This window comes from Dendropsophus ebraccatus, chromosome 1 (genome assembly GCF_027789765.1).
Source record: "Dendropsophus ebraccatus isolate aDenEbr1 chromosome 1, aDenEbr1.pat, whole genome shotgun sequence".
Lineage (NCBI taxonomy): Eukaryota > Metazoa > Chordata > Amphibia > Anura > Hylidae > Dendropsophus > Dendropsophus ebraccatus.
In genome coordinates this window covers 15,834,264-15,855,558 of record NC_091454.1, presented here as the reverse complement: position 1 = coordinate 15,855,558, position 21,295 = coordinate 15,834,264, and the positions used below count along the sequence as shown (strand labels likewise).

At 42.5% G+C, this 21,295-nt stretch overlaps 1 protein-coding gene across 5 annotated transcripts in view; it reads right to left on the bottom strand.

Annotated features, from left to right (window-relative positions):
• Nucleotides 1-21,295, bottom strand: part of SCUBE1 (signal peptide, CUB domain and EGF like domain containing 1) — a 162,957-nt gene that overhangs the window by 16,019 nt on the left and 125,643 nt on the right. For all 5 annotated transcript variants that reach the window (XM_069967998.1, XM_069968011.1, XM_069968001.1 and 2 more), the window contains 2 exons: nt 20,537-20,653; nt 8,996-9,118 (listed from right to left, as the gene is read on the bottom strand). In XM_069967998.1, the coding sequence (XP_069824099.1) occupies nt 8,996-9,118; nt 20,537-20,653 (240 nt within the window). The remainder of the gene's footprint in view (nt 1-8,995; nt 9,119-20,536; nt 20,654-21,295) is intronic.

The following is a 21,295-nucleotide window of genomic DNA, read 5'->3' as shown; positions in this document are numbered from 1 at the left end:
ATCTCTGTACAATCATCCAGCTCTCCTTCCACCACTATTTACAGAATACACATATGATATATACAGGCGGATACTATAGCTATATACACAGACACTTGACCTCGCTTCTTCCATTATTAATAGGCGCAGGCTGCTTCCTCTCAGGGCTGTTAGCAGACGGTCAGTGCTTTCTCTGCAGCACAGGATATAGCGCTCGCTCTCTCGGCTTCATTTGCTTAAATGAGAGTTTACTGTCCTGGAAGCGATAGACTTCTGCTCAGAAAACCATGACACAGTCCTCTCTCTCTCCTCTTGTATATATACAGCCGGAGAATGTTGAGGATAATTAACCAAGGTTTTCTATTATTAGAAAAATCACAAAAACTTTACCCTGTCTGCGGCTGAAAATGTTTTTTGTTTTTTTTTAGTTTTAAGATTACATTATTTTAACTTTTTTTTATTTTTTTATAAAAGACAAAACAAACAATAGTGACAAAAAAAAAACTATGGAACCCCATAGTACAACTAAAGGCCCTATTCCACGGAACAATTATCGTTCATAAACTCTCGTTAACGATAATCGCTTTGTGGAATTGGTGTAAACGAGCGAACGACAAAGGCAAAATAGTTATATTGTCGTTTAAAATTGTTTTTCAGCATGTCGAAAAAAATCGTTTGTCTTTGAAAGATAATTCGCTAATCGGTTCGTAAAAAGGTTAAAAAAAAAGTTGGTGTGTCGTATGGTCATGATCACCCTGGCGAACGTTTTAAACGACCATGTAACGACCGCAAAATAATTGTTACACTACATATATCGTTCACGTTCCCACGTGTGTTATGTGTTATCATTCGCTAAAAAAAGTCTTTAGTGATCATTACCGAGCGGTCCTTGGAGCGAGTTTTTGAACGATAATCGTTTCGTGGAATAGGGCCTTAAGGTCATGTGACCGTGGAGACTTATAGGTCAGCATAGTAGCGGTGTACAAGAAAAATAATAAAATAAACAGTATTGTATGGTACATTAACCCTTCAGAGTGGTGACAAGGTGATGTTCATTCTTCCACTGTGGATACTGAGTCCCCTCCATGGAGATATTTTTGTACTCTATGTTTCAGGACACGGGACCAGAGCCAGGCTGTTTGCCAGTAGTACACACAGGACTTTTTTTCCCTCTTAATTCTTTGGCCAATCACAGCAAGTACTCCTCTCTGCTATGCCATGACATAGCTGTGCTGTGCCGGGCTGATGACTTACAAAGAGCATGTTGGAAGCGAGGGGGTTATTGGTGTCACTAGGTTTATGCTGCCTTACATGAGGGCAGCATTAACTAGTGGCAGAAATGCTGAACAGATCGGTGTATTACTTACATCATTTTGTTCAGCCGTCCACCTAATATGCAGGAGAATAGGATTCTTGCCACACCCCTTGCCCTGCCCTCCAGCTGCTGAATGACAGTTGGCTGCCTATACACAGCATGGATAGATAACTGCCAATCATGGTGGGCGGAGTTTTCCGCTTCTCATGAGTATCCAGGACTACTGGGCTCATGCACATAATGGAGAGGACTACTTATTGTCCATGTTATTCAGGAGGAGATAGGAGATAGGAGAAGTGATACTGTACATCATTCTGTTCAGCTTCTCTGTCCCTAGTTTATGCTACCCTTAGATAGGACAGGCTGAACCTTCTGACAGAGTCTCTTAAAATAAAAGAAACAGCAGCAGCACAGCAAGGAAGGGGCTACACCAAGCCAAGGTGATGATGTGATAATAGCAACAAGCTAAAAGGAAGGGGAAATGTAAGATTACACTGTGGGTACACTGATATTTACGCAAGGCACAGCAGACCTGAGCTTTTGGGTGGTAAGAGATCAGAGAGAAGCCTTGATTTACTTTTTAGGAACAGTGTGGATCTTCTCGAGCAGGCAGTTTGTCTCAGCTCACATATATACAGCCTAGTCCCTCTCCAGTGAGGGGGGAGGGGGGCAGATTACAGTCTGGACACTATGCAAACTATTAGCATAGGGTTTATGCTAAATTAAAACTTTGGGGAAAATGTATTATAGTTTTTATGCTGGTTAGTTTCCAACATAGTTTTCCAGGGGTATATAGTGGACATGGCCTATTGTCATCTGAGCTGATTTTTTTCAGAATTTTTCCTATATTGTCCTTATTGTATGGACCTTACAGTTAGGACAATGCACATGACTACAAGAAAGCTGGGTGACCCCATAATACTGAGTACAAGATGCTGAGAAAGCTGGGTGACCATGTCATACTGAGTGCAAGATGCTGGGAAAGCTGGGTGACCCCCATAATACTGAGTGCAAGATGCTGGGAAAGCTGGGTGACCTCCATCATACTGAATACAAGATGCTGGGAAAACTAGGTGACCCCCATCATACCGAGTATAAGACGCTGGAAAAGCTGGGTGACCCGCATCATACTGAGTATAAGAAGCTGGGTGACCACATCATACTGAGTATAAGATGGTGAAAAGCTGGGTGACCTCGATCATACTGAGTATAAGATGCTGGGAAAGCTGGGTGACCACCATTATACTGAGTACAAGATGCTGGAAAAGCTAGGCAACCCCCATCATACCGAGTACAAGATGCTGGAAAAGCTGGGTGACCTCCATTAAACTGAGTATAAGATGCTGGGGAAGCTGGGTGACCTCCATCATACTGACTACAAGATGCCAGGAAAGTGGGTGACCACCATCATATGAACTACAAGATGCTGCAAAAGCTGGATGACTCCCATTATATCAAGTGCAAGATTCTGCCGCATCCCCCATGTTAGGCATCTCCCTTGTTAGCAAGCCCTCTTCCCTCCCATCTTGTGTAAAAATCTACACTTGGTTGCAACAAAGCATCCATCCAGCGACTCATCTTCCCACTCTGCGAGCGCATGAATGACATCACTCATGCGCCATGGAGCAGAAAGAAGAGAGGCCTCTTGTGGCCGGAGGCAGAATACAGCCTGCAGCCACAAGAGTGAGTGGCAGAGCAGGGAACTAGCTGGTTCCTCGCTCTATCAAAGCTCTGATAAACTGTAAGCACTCCTACTGAACACTTAAAGTTATAAATTGGGAGTGCTTACACTTAAAGGCATAGGGGCTGACACGGTGGAACTAGCATATATTATATCCAAAACATGCTTCAGAATCTAGATGTAAGTCTTGGTTGCGTGCATAGATAGCAAGGAGGGATCTAGCAGCCGGTTGTTGAAACCCTCACTGCGTCACCTACATGGCGTTAGAGGTTTGAGTGATGACAGATCGGCTTAAAATCTTGTAAACCCCAAACTACAAAGGAGTCCAGACCGATGTAAGCATGGCCTCGACTAGACAACTTCTGGCAAATCAGCTGCCCATATTTAATGATCTACGACTTGCGATATACGCACATGAATTTTTTTCGGGGGGGGGGGGGGGGGGGGGAAATTGGCAGGCGGAGATGGGACGAAGGATAATTCCAAGACTGGGCGAAGACAATTCAATCTAAGAGTGCTTTATATTACATTCACATGTTTTCCCAAACACCCATTACAGGTCCTTGTAATAAGCAATGGAAAACTGATTTGAGGATCAAAGGCGGTAAATATATTACAGCAAATAAATTTCCCAATAAAGAAGTACTGCTCGCTACACGTAAGCCTGTTGTTGTCAGAGCGCGGCCGTATCTCCATGTGATAAAGAGGACTACGGCTAGAAATGGCAGGATGATGGATTCGCGGGAGCCAATAACCCCTGCTGGATCTCATCAAGTGTTCTCCAGAAGTCTATGATTAACAAACTTGGGCTAAAATGAGACATAGAAACCATAAAAAGAAAGAAGGTGACAGCCATCATCACACCGCAAACAACTATGAGAGGATCCAATGCAACAAGGCCAAAAAGACCAATAATTGAGCTCTAGAGGTTCCTCAAAACTCGTCTCAAATTCCAATTTTTTTTTTCATTCCATGCCAAGTGCTTGTTATAGCCTGGACTGGAATCCTATACGCCATACAAATCCAATAATCACACATAGAAATACCTGCGGCAAATAGTATAGAAGGCGGTGATGTCAAATTCTCTTTGGCCTAGTCTAGTTTCTGTAAATTTGGGCACATTAATGTCAAGGTACTGATTCACATTGAAGAGATCCATTAAGGCAATGCTTTATGGGTAAAATATATGCAAATTAGCTCTTTATCAGAAGGAAGAACACTATATGATAGTATCCAAAACCAGTCTTTTCTAAAAAGCCTTGTTCCGTGACCACAACATAAGAACCCTCTGTATTACTAACTACCCTCAGCTGTTTTTGATTCATATATTGTTTTATGAATGTTATACTTCTTATTAAAATAAATTTAATATTTACATAAATCACAATAAGGTATCAAAAAATCTTTGTCAATGTTTGCTACGTTTTTGACATTTTACTTGCAATTCCACCCCTAACCTCATGGTGTGCTGTTTAGGAGAAATAGAGCCCAAAGCAACACAAAGTACTCTCATGTGGTCACAAAATTTGTTATAATACAATATACAATGAAGGTTTTACTATGGGACTACTTAAAGGCAAAAAAGTACATTTTGGTGAGGTGCCCTACTATATTTGTTTAAATACCTTCTAATTTTTTTCCCCTCCAAATTAGTTGTTCCCAAATAAGAAGAGGACTATCTCACACAAGCCACACCAGAGTGTCTTCTTAAAGAGTCACCCATCTATTGACAATTGAGTTGAGGTTCTTGTCCCTCAGTACAGATTGAGGTAGTATTTGGATCTAAGGGACCTCTCTAGTTAACCACTACCTTCCTGTGCACCAGCAGGTGTCAAGAACCCTGCAACAACCGTCTACAGATGGATGACTCCTCCATTTGCAGGTTTGGCTAAAATGACATTGTTTTCTTCCTTTTGATGGAAGGAAAATTTGCATATTTTTTTCCCCATGGAGCACTGCCTGAACTAGGTCTCTCCAATGAGAATCAGTAACTCTCTGAGCTATGTTTGTAAAGATTTTTCTGTATCGAAGCATAAAAGATTGGGGATATCTGGATTCTATAGGGTCATATTAATGTTGTGGTATAATGTGAGCCGTATTTACGCTGTTTCTCTGAAAATAAGCCCTAGCTTCATTTTGCAGGCTTTTTCAAATGAGCTTAAAATATAAGCCCTACTCCAATAATAAGTTGTTACAGTCAGCTGACTAGATCCCTGACACTGGGTGCTGAGCATCAGCCAATCCGGGCCAGACTTGTTATGCTCCTCCTCCCCCCCCCCCAACTGGTCAACACAAGCTGTAGGGGAGGCAGGAGGGGTAAGAAGATGCACAGTAGGGGAACACTGAATATGGGGGAGCAGAGGGTACATGGACCAACTACAGAGGGGGAGGGAGGTATACAGTATGGAGATTACCGGCAGAGGGTGGAGGGAGGTATACAGTATGGAGGAATAACTACAGAGGGGGGAGGGAGGTATACCGTATGGGGTAACAACTACAGAGGGAGGAGGGAGGTATACAGTATAGGGGGCTACCCGCAGAGGGTAGAGGGAAGTATACAGTATGGAGGAATAACTACAGAGGGGGGAGGGAGGTATACAGTATGGAGGCCTTACTAAGGGGGGGGGGGGGGAGGGGGCGTTGTATACAGTATGGGGCGGCTTACTGCAGAGGGGGATGTATACAGTATGGGGGAAGAAATACAGAGGGGGGAAGGGGTATATAGTATTAGGGGGCCTAACTACAGGTTAACTTACAGCCTAACAACAGTGAGACACAATATGGCAGCTAACTACTGTATAGAAGGGGGCTACAGTGTAGGAGCATACTTTGCTTCTCCGAAAATAAGACCTACCCTGAAAATAAGATCTAACCTCTTTTCTTTTTTTTTTTTTTTTTTTTTTAGAGAAAAGCCCCAGAGAGGCACTTACTCTGTACTGACGAGGGGTAAAAGCCCCTGCATCTCTTTAATAAAGAATTTTTTGTATCCAAGTGTTGGGAATATCTGGTCATAGTACTAGTTGCAGTCTATGGGGTGGGGGGGGGGGGGGGGGTTTTGCTTTGACTGACCAGAAATATTTTAGACCTATGCAGAAAAAGTAAGAAGAAAAAGGAAGAATGAATTATTCCAAAAACATAAAAAAGGTAGTGCTATAAACCACTCATGAAATAGGGATTACTGGAAGACATCTCCCTGACTGCTCCGTGTTGTGAGAAACGACTCCAGGAAGAAAGAAATTATTATTTTTATGTCAAACATAGAAGATAGATGGGGTATTGGCCGCCTTGGTTTCTTTTTTGGCTTCTATTCATGGGTGAAATAGTCATCTGTTTTGCACAAAAGGGAGACGTACGACGTCAACAACTAAACACAACACCTCGCTCCTTCCCATTTAAGCTCCAGTGGACCATGGAGGCTAGTTGGCTATGGCCAAGCCGAGCAGCTATCGGCCAGATAAAAGTCTATTCCCATTAAAATCATAGAGTAGACGGGATATTATAACCACCATGTGGGTAATGGAGCGTTCTTCTTAGCAGGCGGTTTTATTTATTTCACACTATTACATTATATAGAGGGAGAGTACCTTAACAGAATTAGTTGTTCTTGCAAATAATCGATGAAGGATCTTAGGTCTTCGAAGCTGTTCAAGAAGCCAGCATGGTCTTGGAACGGGAACGGTGAGAATTTTTAACTAAAACATCTTCAAAATTAAAGCAACTCTGTACCCAAAATCTGCCCCCCCCCCCCAAACCACTTGTACCATCAGATAGCTGCTTTTAATCTAAGATCTGTCCTGGGGTCCGTTCGGCAGGTGATGCAGTTATTGTCCTAAAAAACAACTTTTAAACTTGCAGCCCTGTGCCAAATTGTTGTGGCCTAGAGTGTCTGTGCCCTAATCCTGCACCGCCTCTCCATCCCTCCTCCCCGCCCTCATGATTAGGAACGCCCCGGGCAGGATTTCTCCTATTCATTACTTTTCTGAACACTGCACAGGTGCCTTAATGATCCAGCAGGTGTGCAGTGATGATTAGGAGAAATCCTGCCTGGGGGTATTCCTAATGGTGAAGAGGGCGGGAGCAGGGATGGAGGGGCGTCACAGGCCTAGAGCACAGACACTCTAGGCCACGACAATCTGACCCAGGGCTACAAGTTAACATTTGTTTTTTAGGACAATAACTCCATCACCTGCCGAACAGACTCCAGGACAGATCTTGGATTAAAAGCAGCTATCCGCGAAGGTACAAGGGGTTGGGGGGGGGGGGGGGGTACAGAGTCACTTTAAGGCTTAACATTTGAGTAGAGACTATGATAAAACATGATATAATAACTAAATAAATGGCTGGATATGTTTAGGAGGCTCATCCATAGTTGACACAAATACTATTATTCTATACTATATACTATTGACTAGAAATAAATAGGCCTGAAATAGAAGGTTGAAAATATGGGCAATGTTCTACTGTGTTGACTGTGAAAAGGGCTTCATCATCAAGGGAGTAGTGGATGCTATTTCCTCTACTAAACACCACCATGAAATGCCTAAAGGAGGTGCAAATTGGGAAGTGCCCCTTAAACTATTAGGGCTTTCCATTGTATAATGCTTCCTTTTGGTCTCTTAGTAACATAGTGTATTCTATGGGCATAAACCATACAAATGGGCATCCAACACCTTACTACCTCAAGGAGTACACAGATGTGTGATCAAATGCTGAAAACTCGAGATCAGACGAACCCAAGCGTGATGGAAGTTTGCTCATATCTAGTTATGTATCATTTTTGGCATGGTTGGCATTTTAAGGGCTCTGTTGAATCTTGAAGATATCTTATAAGGCGTTTTACCACTAAAGTCATTGAGGGTGAGAGGTGGAGTACCCATTTCCAGGATCCCCCACCTACTGGTAGAATGGATTTATAAAACTGGGTTCCTAACCTTGTAAGACCTTCTAGCCTATTCTATATATAATGGTCTATGTTGGGAAACCATTCTAAGGGCCCTATTCCACCGGACGATTATCGTTCAGATTATCGTTAAGTCACTCGAATCTAAACAATAATCGTTCGGTTGAAATGCAGTTAACGATTAACGACCGAACGAGAAATAGTTGATCGCTTTATAAGACCTGGACCTATTTTGATCATTGCTCGTTCGCAAAACGTTCACATTGGATAAGACGTCATTCGGTCGTTCGCAGTAGATACGAACGCAATAACGAAGAAATAGCAAAAAAAAAAACGATCGCAAATACGATCATAAGTAACGATTATCGTTCCATGGAAATGAGTGAACGTTTTCAGGTCTTTCGCAATATTGGTCGTTTGAGATCGTTAATAGTTAACGATTATGCGAACGATAATCGCCCGGTGGAATAGGGCCCTAAGAGCCGTATTAGACAGCCTGATGTGCCGGAAAGAGAGTTTACAAAGTCTATTATATGGCTCGATTATGAGGCAAGGGCTGTACAGACATCGTTAATGGTTTCTGTGCAGTTTTAATAAGGTTTAACTTAGAGCCCTATTACATGGAGCGATTATCTGCCCAATCAGGCCGATTCGGTAAGATATCGCTCTGTATAATAAAGACAACGATCAGTTGAGGAACCGTTCATCGGCTGATCATCGTCTTTCAACATGTTTAAAAATCATCGGCTGCCGACCCCGCATCGCTATGTGTGGAGCTTCTGAAGCTTATAAACCCATTTCTGAAGTGACAGGCCACTTGACCAATCACTGATTGAGATGGGACAGCACCATGGCCAGTGATTGGCTGAACAGCCTGGCACTTTAGAGATTGGAGAAGAAGCTTCAGTGGAGGCTCCGGTTAGCACGGAACGGGCAGAAGGAAAAACTGCACATCCATGGCAATATTCTAATTGTATTCAAGTTATAGTAGGAAGAACAGCTCTGGAGCACAAACTGTTGCTCTAGCAAATGACATACTGTGAGGACGATACCAGAAATTCACACTATATAATACAAACTGAACTGAAAATTTGGAGAAGTCTTGGGGACCCCTGTTTACCTTGGCAGGTGCGTTCATCCGTCAGTAACTTGTAACCTTTCTGACAGCTGCATTCAAAGCTCCCCACGGTATTGCGGCAAAAATGGTCACATCCACCGTTATTCACTAGGCACTCGTCTATATCTGCAATAGAAAGGTGGAAGAACATCAGACATTTGCAGATTTTTATTGTATTCATATACTTGTGGGTATGAATGCTAAAAATTACAGGAATCTTACACAAAAAAAGTAATGTTATTCCTAGGATTTGAGGGGGCGGGGCATGACATGAAATTTGAAAGAACTTTGTGTCATGCTCCGGCCCCACAGTATATCGGTTTTGACTAGAATTACTGAGACGCTGAAGCAGCCATATTTAACATGGCAAAGCAAAAATGGATCCTATTAATGTCAACATTCTGGTAAAGAGCTACATAGGGGTCATTGTCATGTATTATAAGGTGTTATCTGACTTAAAAAACTTAAAAAAAAAAAATGTTCAAACACCCCATTAAAGTATTCAGGACCCTCATGTATCAGAAGAGAGCCATTAAAACAAGAGTTTCTTCCATTGGATGACTTGGTATGTCAAAGCATTATAAGGACAGCCCATTAAGTTCTATGGGAACTAAGTCATTCTTTATTTCTCCTCTGGTGGCGCTCATCTCAGGATCCTTCAGGATCCTGAAAGGGAGTCTGTTAGCACCCGGGGGCCCTACCTGAGGTGCTGACAGTGTGCTGTATCTGGCAGTCCCCTAGTGAGCATGGTGCCTTTTGGTAAATTGTCTGTGGGGTAGATTATGCACAATCTGGGGTCTCCTACTGTAATTTGGAGTCAAAGAGGAGTTGTGGCCCAGTGTCTGTGCCGCACTCTAGCACTCCCCAGTATTCCTCCCTCCTCCCTTTTCTTTATGAATAATCAATGTTGCCCGGCCTCCTTCTCTGTCAGCCAGTGTCTCTGATTGCAGATCAGTCCTCTGAAGGCAGTTCTTGTCTGAAAGAAACACTCAGATATAGTTGAATCTCTGAGCCCAAATGTGTTGGGGTCTAGGAGTAAATGACCTGTCTAGAGAACATTAGCAGGTTTTTCTTTGGTTTAAATCCCCTGATTTCATTATTGTATCATTTTTAAAAGTGCAAAGAATTCTGGTTCAAATTTGTTTTAAAATTTGTTTTTCTTTTTGTTTTTCCCATTATTGTATTAAAAAAACTAAAGCAATTTGGGATTGGGAATTCTTTGCATAAAAAATTAAATAATAATTATATTTAATTTCCATCAGGGGATTCGAACCAAAGAAAAACCTGCTGGTGGTTATTAGGCAGGTAATTTACCCCTAGACAACATAGGTTAGGCGATTCAATTATATCTAATTGCAGATCAGTCCTCTGTTGGTATATACTGAATAACAGCTGAGTGAGCAGGAGTCCGGGCAGCATTGATTATTCATGAAGGAGAGGGGGAGGAGGAGTGTTGAGGTATGTCAGAGTACAGCACAAACGCCGAGCTACAACTCCTCTTTGACTCTTCATTACAGTAGAAGACCTGAGATTGTGCATAATCCACTGCACGGGCAAATTAACAAAAAGCAACATGCTCACAAGGGGACTGCCAACAGCAGCACACTGTGGTAGGGCTGCAGGTGCTGACAGATTCTCTTTAACTATCTGACATAGCTACAAGGAGAGCTCCTTGCTCTAAAGGGTTCAATATTTCTACATTTCATGAATAGCCTATTAAGTTCAATGGGAGCATTGTAATTCATTTCCCCTGTGGCGGCACTCCTCTTCAATTTAGAATCTTCGTCTATCAGCCATGGCTACAAAGAGTGTCCCTTGCTCTATGGGGGATTCAGTATGTTGCTACAATATATTTCTTGCACTGGAGGACTTGGTAGGTCAATGCATTACAAGGACATCCTATTGAGTTCTATGGGAACTACTTTTATGCAATTCTTCATTCCTCCTCTGGTGGCGCTCAACTCTTGTTTAGGATCCTCATCTATGAGCCAGGGCTATAAAGAGTGTCTCTTGTTCTAGAGGATAAAATATTGCTACATGTCACGATTATCTATGGGAACGGTGTAATTCCTCATTTCTCCTGTGGTGGTGCTGCAGAGAAAATGAGCACCTGTTGCTTTACAGATTATAGATAATCGTCCTGATCGAAGCAGCAGAACACCCTGAGATCAGCTTCTTGTCTTAAAAACCCCTCTTAAAATAGACTTAAAAAGCCTTAAAGGGGTAATCCGTTTAGACAGGCATGATTAAAGATTATATGTTGCCGATACACACCTATATCTCATCAGTCGGCATGGGTAACAGCACATTAGAAGACCGCCCCCTCTTCTTATAGCCCTTTTTTTCCGCTTTCTTTGAAGTCAGATTATTTCCCCTTAAAATCCTATGGAAGGAAATGCTGCACCTCAACAAGAGCGAATCTCAAACCTATTGTTTTCTTTTGCTCCAATTCCCATAGAGAGAGATTTTCTAGCGCGGTCTACTATTTACAATAAAAACAGCATATTTCTCCTCTGCCAACTGATGTGTAATATCCAAAATTAAAGCCAGCTGAGTGATCCTGAGCGCGGTGAGCGCGCTCTGCAGATAACCCGAGAGATTTATTAATACTCGCTTAGCTTTAGACAGCAAAGAACTAGACGAGACAGCCAGGAGATGCGCCGCCGTTATCGCAACAAACCCCTATACATAACAAATACCAGGCCGTGCGCCAACGGTCTACCAGGCCTACAACAACAGCCAACATAAATTGTGTTCAAAATATCACAACTTTATTCGTTCATTATAAAGGGCTAAAAGTGTGGAGTCCGTAATGCAGGATTAAGAAGATACTATTCATCTCATTTCAGAGAGAACAATTCCAAAGATATGTAAGAAAGAAGCGTACATGTAAAACTTCGTGACAGTCTATTTAAAAGGGCAAATGCACACTGAGCCCCCTTATATAACAATGTACTAATAAAAAATTTTTTATATTATTATTGTGGTGTTTTATTCGGTGGATTATATTACTGTGTGCCATACTCACCTGCCCTGATTCTCCCCTCCTGGCCTGGTGCGGCTGCTCAGCACTTCCTGATCTTGGTCCTTATACAATGAAGTGGATGCTCAGCCAATCACTGGCTAAAGAGGCCACTGATTGGCTGAGTGGCCACTTCCTTGTGTTGAGACCAAGATCAGGAAGTGCTGAACAGCTGGACCAGGCACAGTTGGAACAGCCGGAGATAGGGGCAGGTGAGTACTTTTTTTTTTATATACAGCCTAGCCTGTAAAGAAAACAGTTTTTGGACAACGCCCTTTAAGGGGTGATGGACCACTACATGCAGCACCAGGAACATGGCCACCATCTTGAAAGTCACAATATATAAAGGGCAAATTTTTACAAATGGGAAGGTGGTCATGTAGCATATCAGAAAAAAGCAGAATTATCCCCGAAATTGATAACCGCAACAATTGGGAACATTTCCTGTGATGAACAGCTCTTTGATATGTTCATTATGTTGTCCCTGGTATTGAACCGAAGCTAAACTCAAACTTTTGAACCACAAGAGATATTGAAAATCTAATTGTGGAAACTTATTTCCAAGACAATTCTGGTCTTCATTAATTTGCTGCCTTAATATTGAAAAAAAACTTGATCCAAAATGGAGGCATTCAAGATGGTGACCAATGTTTCGGACACAGCCCTAAAAATAGGTTCCCTCACCCATTACAAGTTGGGGTATTCATATATGTAATGTTCCTTCCCAATCCTGAAATAAAAGGGTATACTGAAACTTTTGACTCACCCGCTATGCTGATGTAACCACGGGAGCCATTGTACTAAGAGCCCCGTGTAAAGGTGGGTGTTGTGGTGCTGAAGCACTGCCCCACAAGGGAAGTAGGTGGGGGTAAAGAGTGCAAAAGCATAGTGCAAAAAGTGTGTGTATGGCGAGGCACATGTTGCGTAGAGAGTGCAACCATCAAGCCTATCATATTATTTTAAATGACTGCAACCATCAAAACTGCCAAAAATACATTTATTTGCTTTTATAAATTAAAAGCAACTGGTTTGTGACCATTGAATTACATATTATCACCCAACCACAGTAACACCGGTAATACGTAACCTGCTACTAGTGCCCCTAAATCCTAGGGGTGATGCAGTACACTATAGTAGTTTGAGCAAATTGAATCTTACAAACTGAGATGCATTCTGAATTTTTGGCAAAGTTTGGAACAAGTTCGTAAAGATGGCGGCCGCACAATAAAATACACATTAAAAAAAGGTACGCTTACCTGTCTGCGCTTCCCCAGTGTCGACCTTTTCCGTTGTCTCCAGCCCGGTCAGACCATCACTGACTGAGACAGGACAGTGCCGCAGCCGGTGATTCTCATCCCAGTCAGTGCTGTCAGTGTTGGTTGAGCACACTGGAGGTGACTGCGGGGGACACCGCAAAAGGAGGACACCAGGGGAGAGCAGAAAGGTGAGCAGAAATGAGCGAACAGCTGAACTGCACTAAAATTGATAAAGGTCAGCAATTGTTTAGCTGTTTTAAGGTGGTCTGTTTAAAGGGAATCTGCCAGCACCCGGGCTCTACCACTGGTGCTGACAGAGTGCTGTAGTGAGCAGTTTCCTAGCGAGCATGTTATCTTTTCGTAATTTGTCTGTGGAGTAGATTATGAGCAATCTCAGGTCTCCTAATGTAATGAAGAGTTTAAGAGGAATTGTGGCTCAGCATTTGTGCCTCACCACTCCTTCCTCCTCACTCTTCCTTATGGATAATCTCTGCTGCCCGGCCTCCTGCTTGCTCGGCTGTCAGTCAGTATCTGCCAACAGAGGACTGATCTGCAATCAGATATAGTTGAACCTACTAGCCTGTATTGGAGCTGTGGTCTAGGTGTGAATCAGCTGCATAGAGACCAGCAACATTTCTCTCTTTGGTTCAATTCCCCTGATGGAATTGAAATATAGTTATTATTTTATTTTTTTTGTTATTGTATCATTTTTAAAAGTGCAATGAATTCCCAATCAGGTCCAAATTAGTTTAGTTTTTTAATGCAATGATGAGAAAAATAAAAAATAAAGTATATATTTTAATTTAAAAAAAAATTCATTGCACTTTTAAAAATGATATAATAGGAAAATAGAAATAACTAAGTATTTTTTAATTTCCATCAGGGGAATCGAACCAAAGAAAGAACTGTTGTTGGTCTCTAGACAGTTGATTTACCCCTAGACCACAGCTCCAACACAGACTATATCTGATTGCAGATCAGTCCTCTGTTAGCAGATACTGACTGACAGCTGAGTGAGCAGGAGGCCGTGCAGCAGAGATTTTATATGAAGAAGAGGGAGGAGAAAGCAGTGGTGAGGCATGCTAGAGTGAAGCACAACTCTTCATTACAGTAGACCTGAGATTGCACATAGTCCACTCCACGGACAAATTACTAAAAGGTAACATGCTCACTAGGGAACTTACAGCTACACCACACTGTCAGGATCAGTCGTAGGGCCCGGGTGCTGAGAGATGCATTCTCTATGGGAGAGCGTGACTTCTGGCCTTTAATCGACATGGTGACAGAAGAGGGGTCAGAAGAGCGGCGACATGAACACACACGGGGTTTGAATGGCGCCGCTGGACTGGAACGAAGCCGCGCCACAGATCATCACTGGTGAGTGTACGCACCAGCACGCAGCGGGGGGACAAATAAAAAAATTGCCAGAGTGCTTCCTTAAGGTTCGGACAAACCTGAACTTTGCTTCAAAGTTCAGTGAGCCTGGCGAACGTATGAAAATTTCGCTCATCTCTAGAGATCTGGGGCACCACTGGCTGGCTTTATGCTATGAGGGGAGGTGGGGGATATCAAAGTTTGCCCTTAGGCCCACAGGCTCTACTCTTCTTCTTGCAAATCCCAAACAACGCCTTTAAAAGCCCTATGAAAACTTTCTGTAAAATGGAGACTCGTTCAGCCTGGAAGCAGCCAAGGTGTCTTGGACCGAGACGGCCCTCAGCATGGAATATTGCTTTATTGTATTTGATATTCATCATCGTCCAACCTCTTCACGGTTTTAATGCCCCGGATTAAGAGTTCCAGAACTTGTTCGGCTGCCAGAGATCTCCGTATAATATCAGATATTAATATCAATAGCTTGGCTCTCGTGTAAGACACCCAGACAATCAAACACATTCCGGTCAGATAGACAGGAGGACCAGATGCCGACTGATAAGGAAAGTTTTAGGGACTTCGGAAAAGCCTGTGTAAATGACCCTGCTGCCTTAATCCGGCTTTGGAAACGCTGATGCTTTTATTGGTGTGATACGAAACTGAATGGTGTTGCAGATGAGAGGTAAACGTCTTTTACAGGCGTCGGATTCCAGCGCAATGTAAAAACGCTTTGCAGATGGCAGGTTATGATGGGTATATAATAGGGACTCCGGCATACTCACTGCTAGGAATATATATTATAGTGGGGAAAAAAAGAACAATAGTAGGCGTTTAAACTCAGGCAGGTTTCACTATTGGGGCATTTCCTCATCAGGGACAATCCCTTTCATATTGAAATACAGGCTGCAATGGGTCCAGCTGTTCTAAGCTTTGGCATGCTACATATTTCCATTCCTCCGTTCATAGGAGTGGGTTCCTAAAGGCCCTATTCCACCAACAGATCTGACGACAGATTATCTGCCAAAGATTTGAAGCCAAACCCAGGAACAGACTATAATCAGAGAACAGGTCATAAAGGAAAGACTGGATTTCTCCTCTTTTCAAATCCACTCCTGGGTTTGGCTTCAAATCTTTGGCAGATAATCTGTCGTCAGATCTGTTGGTGGAATAGGGCCTTAAGTTGGTGACCTCCCCATGATATCCATATAGAGTAAAGACTGCAGTTGCCCCATGAGACAATCCATTGGATTACCATTGGGGAATTTGCCAACAATATAATCTGTATGGGGGCGTCCCGAGAGCAGACGTTGGGGAAGACCACAATAGTTGCACCATATTTCAACATTTCCTATCCTACATAGCTTGTCTACCTCTGTCCTACTGAAGAAATATGCACATGGCGAGGTGGTTGTTGGCTAAACACAGTATATGTATAAAAAAAAAAATTCACATTTATCTGTATTTTATATATTTTACATTTATTTATTTATTTATTTTACATTTTAAATAACATTAATAGTTTTTATTATTTTTCTATTAATATTTTTAATATTTATCATTTCATTTATCATTTATTTTTGCTATTTAATATTGTCAGAATTTTGTTCCCCTCTTTTGGTTTGCAGTACAATTTCCTAAAAATTAAAGGGGAACTATCAGCAAGTTAGACAAATCTAACCTTCTTATAGATCCCTGTAGCGCCGGGGACGCTGAGAAAGTAGTATGTGTCTTACCTTTCTCCTCAGCATCGGTCCCACGCTGTTAGTCAGGATAAACTCCACTTCGGAGCACCGTTAGGAGCAGTGCTCCGGAGCAGAGTTTATCCCGACTAACAGCGCAGGACTGGCTCCAAGGAGGAAGTTAAGACACATACCTTCTTCCTCAGCGTCCCATGCACTATAGGGGCCATCTGCAGGTTAGATTGGTCTAACCTGCTGATAGTTCTACTTTAAGGAATCTGTTCTGCTTCTCTAGAATAGCCTGCGTCATGATGGAATAATAAACGATGCAGTCACTTGGATCTGTGTTTTTTCCGTCTTTTCCTTTTATAACTGGGACAGATGTCAGAAGCAGGTGAAAAAAATATAATTCCAAAAAGGCATCATCTGAGCTTTCTAAGATTTTGTTCATATTAATAGCTTCTCCGCAGGCTGTTACTTGTTCTTATTCTGTCTATGTGAACTCAACCAAACCTATAATGGTATCGCATTCCCTAAAACCGTATTTCTATGGAGAACCCATCATGTCAGCCCTACAAACTTACTCAGCTCCATGCAATACCTGGCTTCCCCTATAGGGGCACTGTTACAAAGTCAATTACTTGCTGCAAGGTTCCAATGCACATTAGTAGAAAAGATCGCTACAGGTTGATCAGTTTGTTTTAGGAAATCCCATTTGGGAAAGCCATTGTAAAAAACAAAACATAACCCCCAAAGCTTAAAAGAAGCAGACGACTGACATCTGCACACTACCTGGACAAAAAGGCTTCTACCTGATCTCTATACAAATCCATACACAAAGGGTGCAATACACGGACCTAGTTGAATAGGTCATGGTATAGAAACAGTTATTTTAGACATTATTCTATTTGTCATCAGTTAAACTCTTGAAGGATAATTGGCTAAAACAAGGTCCTTTATTCCGTAAACAGGTGCAGTCCGGGTCCCATATAACTCTATTGTATTAGGCTTTCCCTTGTGTGGGGGAACGATATAATAGACTATACTTTCTTTTGAGAATGAGACGGGGGCGGGGAAAATTGTAAAAGCGGTTTAATGGTGGATAGTTTAACCCATGAACCTTCACGGGGCTAAAAAAAAAAAAAAGGAAAAAATGTCAAATTTCCCAGAATAGGTACTTGCGGAAACCTATAAATGGACAATTGCAAAAAAGATAGAGAGAATCCAAGTAAGTAAAAGACATGGGCTTTGCAATGGGTATGCGTACATTGCCATGTATGCGTCAATACTAGCACATGTATGTTACATTTCTCTCCTGGTCCGAGCAGGGCCGTTGATCCCTCCCTGGTAACCATGACAGTGAGACAGCCGGCTGAAGACATGTTTGCCTAGTGTAAGCCCTGGATATCACCCCTCTAGTCAAACAATGTGCCAGAAGATTAACAAGGATTGCACAGTAAGGAAAAAAAGCTCTCTTCCAAGTAATAAGAGGAATGTGTTCTCTTCTCCTTCATCCGCTAGGTATTGGGAAATTTATCCATGCACCGGGTCAAATACATAGAAAGGCGATTACAGCTGGCACGGCTCAGCGTGCTTTCCCTCTTTCGCTATATTCGGTGCAGCAGGATCTGTTTTTTGGGGTTTTGGTCACAATTGTTGGAGGATGTTAATAAACCTACTATAAAGACTTTCAATAAACTTTGGCCCCAGAACCAGTTCTTACTTGATGGTACCTACAAAATATCCACTGCCTATTCCAATAGAATTTTTTTTAGATTGCCCACAGTTGTCAATCTTAATATGGCTATATGCCCAATATCTTGACCTCTAGGCCCGGACCTGGCAGTTGGTTGCACCGGGCAATTCAGTCATAATATGGGCATATATCCAAATAACTTGTCTTATAAAGAAGACCGAATAAAGAGAGGACAATCTGTGTACTGAACTAAGGGCCCTATTCCACCAGACGATTATCGTTCAGATTATCGTTAAATCGTTGGAATCCTAACAATAATCGTTCGGTTGAAATGCAGTTAACGATTAACGACTGAATGAGAAATCGTTGATCGCTTTATAAGACCTGGACCTACTTTTATCGTTACTCGTTCGCAAAACTTTCGCATTGAATAAGATGTCGTTCGGTCATTCGCAGTAGATACGAACGCAATAGCGAAGAAAAAAACGATCGCAAATACGATCATAAGTAACGATTATCGTTCCATGAAAAAGAGTGAACGTTTTCAGGTCGTTTGACATCGTTAATCGTTAACGATTATGCGAACGATAATCGGCCGGTGGAATAGGGCCCTTATGTTAGAAAATTAACTGGAATAACTTTTTAAAAAATAGATTTTTTATTTACTTAAATGCAGTTTAACTACATTATGCAAAGTTTCCTCCCCATCCCAAAGCCTGTAGCCTGTTTGCTTTGTTGCACCGAGTTTGGCCTCTTGAAGCTCCTGAATATAAGTAACTCATTTCACAGAGTTTAAATAGAACAGACTTGACCTTGGTCAGCAAACAAACAGAAAAGACTCACACAAGAGGCTGGGGAGAGAACCTAGTGCAGGTTGGAGAAAAAAGGGGGAATTTTCTCTATTGAATGACAGCTCAGTGCTGTTCTGAGGTCCGCATCTCAGGGTCTCTGCTGTCTTAATGGCTTTTCGGGATCTCCAGAAACCAGCAATCGGAGTCTATGAGATATTTGTGTGCGGTTTTCTGTCTAATTAGAAATATGTGAAGGCGCTATTGGCCTCCAGCTCCAGATGGGATAAACAAACACCCAAACAGGGACCCGGCTGTCACCTCAATAAATCTCTGTGGACGGCTGGATGGAGCCCTGGCATGATCAAGGGAAAGCCACATACTTCCTGGCTGTTCACGCAATGATTTTCTGCTATTTAGAGCATAATATCAACAGGTCACAATTTTACGCTACAAAACACCTTAAAAATGACTTATAAGAGAGCTAAGAGGGATGCCTTAAGTCTTCCTTATGGTGTGTTCCCTGCAACCATCTCCCTCTTCTGTGTATCCCATAGAACTACCAATACAGTATACTCGCCACTTAAAGCCTCCTATACATTGGGTCCAGTGCACTTCCTGCCTAAAACTGAGTTTACATTGTCTTCCCTTCCTTTAGTACTATATGTCCACCCTGTGATGTAACTGCACAGGTTGTACTAGAGGTTTAGACAGGTGGCACATCACTCAGGGGGCATCAGGCCTGAAATCTATTACAAGATTCTAGGCAGTGTCGGACTGGGGTATCTGGGGCCCACCAGAGAAAATGATCCTGGGGGCCCACCAATGAAAAACCAGTGAGAAAAGAAATGTCAGTCAGTGTTAGCGAAGGGTTCCAAAGCTGGGGGCCAACCGGAGATTCTCCGGTTCTCTGGTGGGCCAGTCCGACACTGGTTCTAGGCAGGGAGGGGCAACGTACAGAAAACTTTCACCAGGAGCGTTCAATCCATACTACATGTTCTAGGCAGGGATAACACCGTGTAGAATGTTCTAGGCAGGGAAGACACTGTATAGAATGTTCTGGACAGGGATGACAATGCCCTCACTGCCTAGAATCTCCTGTATGTTAAGTTCCTGGACTAAAACCTTCTCTAGTTTGGTTCCCGCCAATGTTTTTCTATACGTGGTTATCCCTGCCATCTAATCTAAAGCCTCCTGACTCGTCTTGAGCAGATTTGTCAAAATGTTCGAATTCGGAAATGCCCTCCGAACCCAAATGCTCGTCCTTTGATTCCTTGCGACTGCAGAACTCGGATGTGGCCCTAGGTCTTCCAGGAAAACGTGCTTATGGCTGTATCCATATTTCCCAGGACTCCCTAGGGCAACTTCTGCAGTGGCGGGGAATGAAACGCCAAGCGTTGTGGCCAAACATTTTGACAGATCTGCTCAACACTACTCCTGACCAGTGTGCCACCTAGATACATCAGTGTGTATCCTAAAGCCTTCTATACACTATCATCCAGCCTAGAGCATTCTATACAATGTGCACTCTTCCCAACATGCCTCCTACCAATAGGTCCAGTAATAGCCCACAAAGTCATCTACTGGATGACTATCCAGTGCCATATCTGCCCTGGACTGGTGGTGCACCACGGCATGAATAAGCACCAATTGGAAGGTCCATATTGATTTGGTTTCTCTTTCATTTTGCTAACACAATGGTTGAGCGTAAGGACAACTGAGACATACTAACCTTTACAAGTCTTCTGATCGGGCTGTAAGGTGAATCCTACTGGGCAACTGCATCTAACTCCCGTCGCCGTATCCTTGCAGGTACGGTCACAGCCTCCGTTATTCACAGCGCACGTTTCTAGAGGTGGAAGAGAATGAGTGATACTTTGATCTACATCAATATCTGATACTACAACTCACAACATACATACACAGATTAACCAAAGACATGCAAGTTCCATCTTGCAAGGATCATGAGATGCCTTCACAAAGCACAAAGACAGAACATAGAATTAGGGGGGGGGGGGGGGGGGAATTCAAGCTTCGCTAAAAATCCATGTATCGTGAAACCTCTGCCAAAGACCACACCTTTCTCCAGACCGGATGCCATGTAATGGATTTTCAGCCAATTATATAGATTATTAATAGTGGCCATTTTTGTTGACTATATCACACCTAATTTTTAATGCAATTTGGGTGGTCTTCTCAAAAGTTTCACTGTATGTGTACATATCTTATTCTGTATCTGATATACATATAAAAGGCAACAGATATGATACCAATACCGTGCTAAACACATAGGTAGTACCATTACAGGGAAATTTCTAAGCATGCAACTTAGAGGTCCGTACACGGAATGGGTCCACTACAAGGGTTATAAACATGATAGAATGGTCACCAACATTTGCTTACCAAAGGAGTCTCCACTAAAGAACATCCCATGAAAGAATTGGAAACTTTGATAAACCTCTCATTCAACCATTCCATCAGTCACTAAACA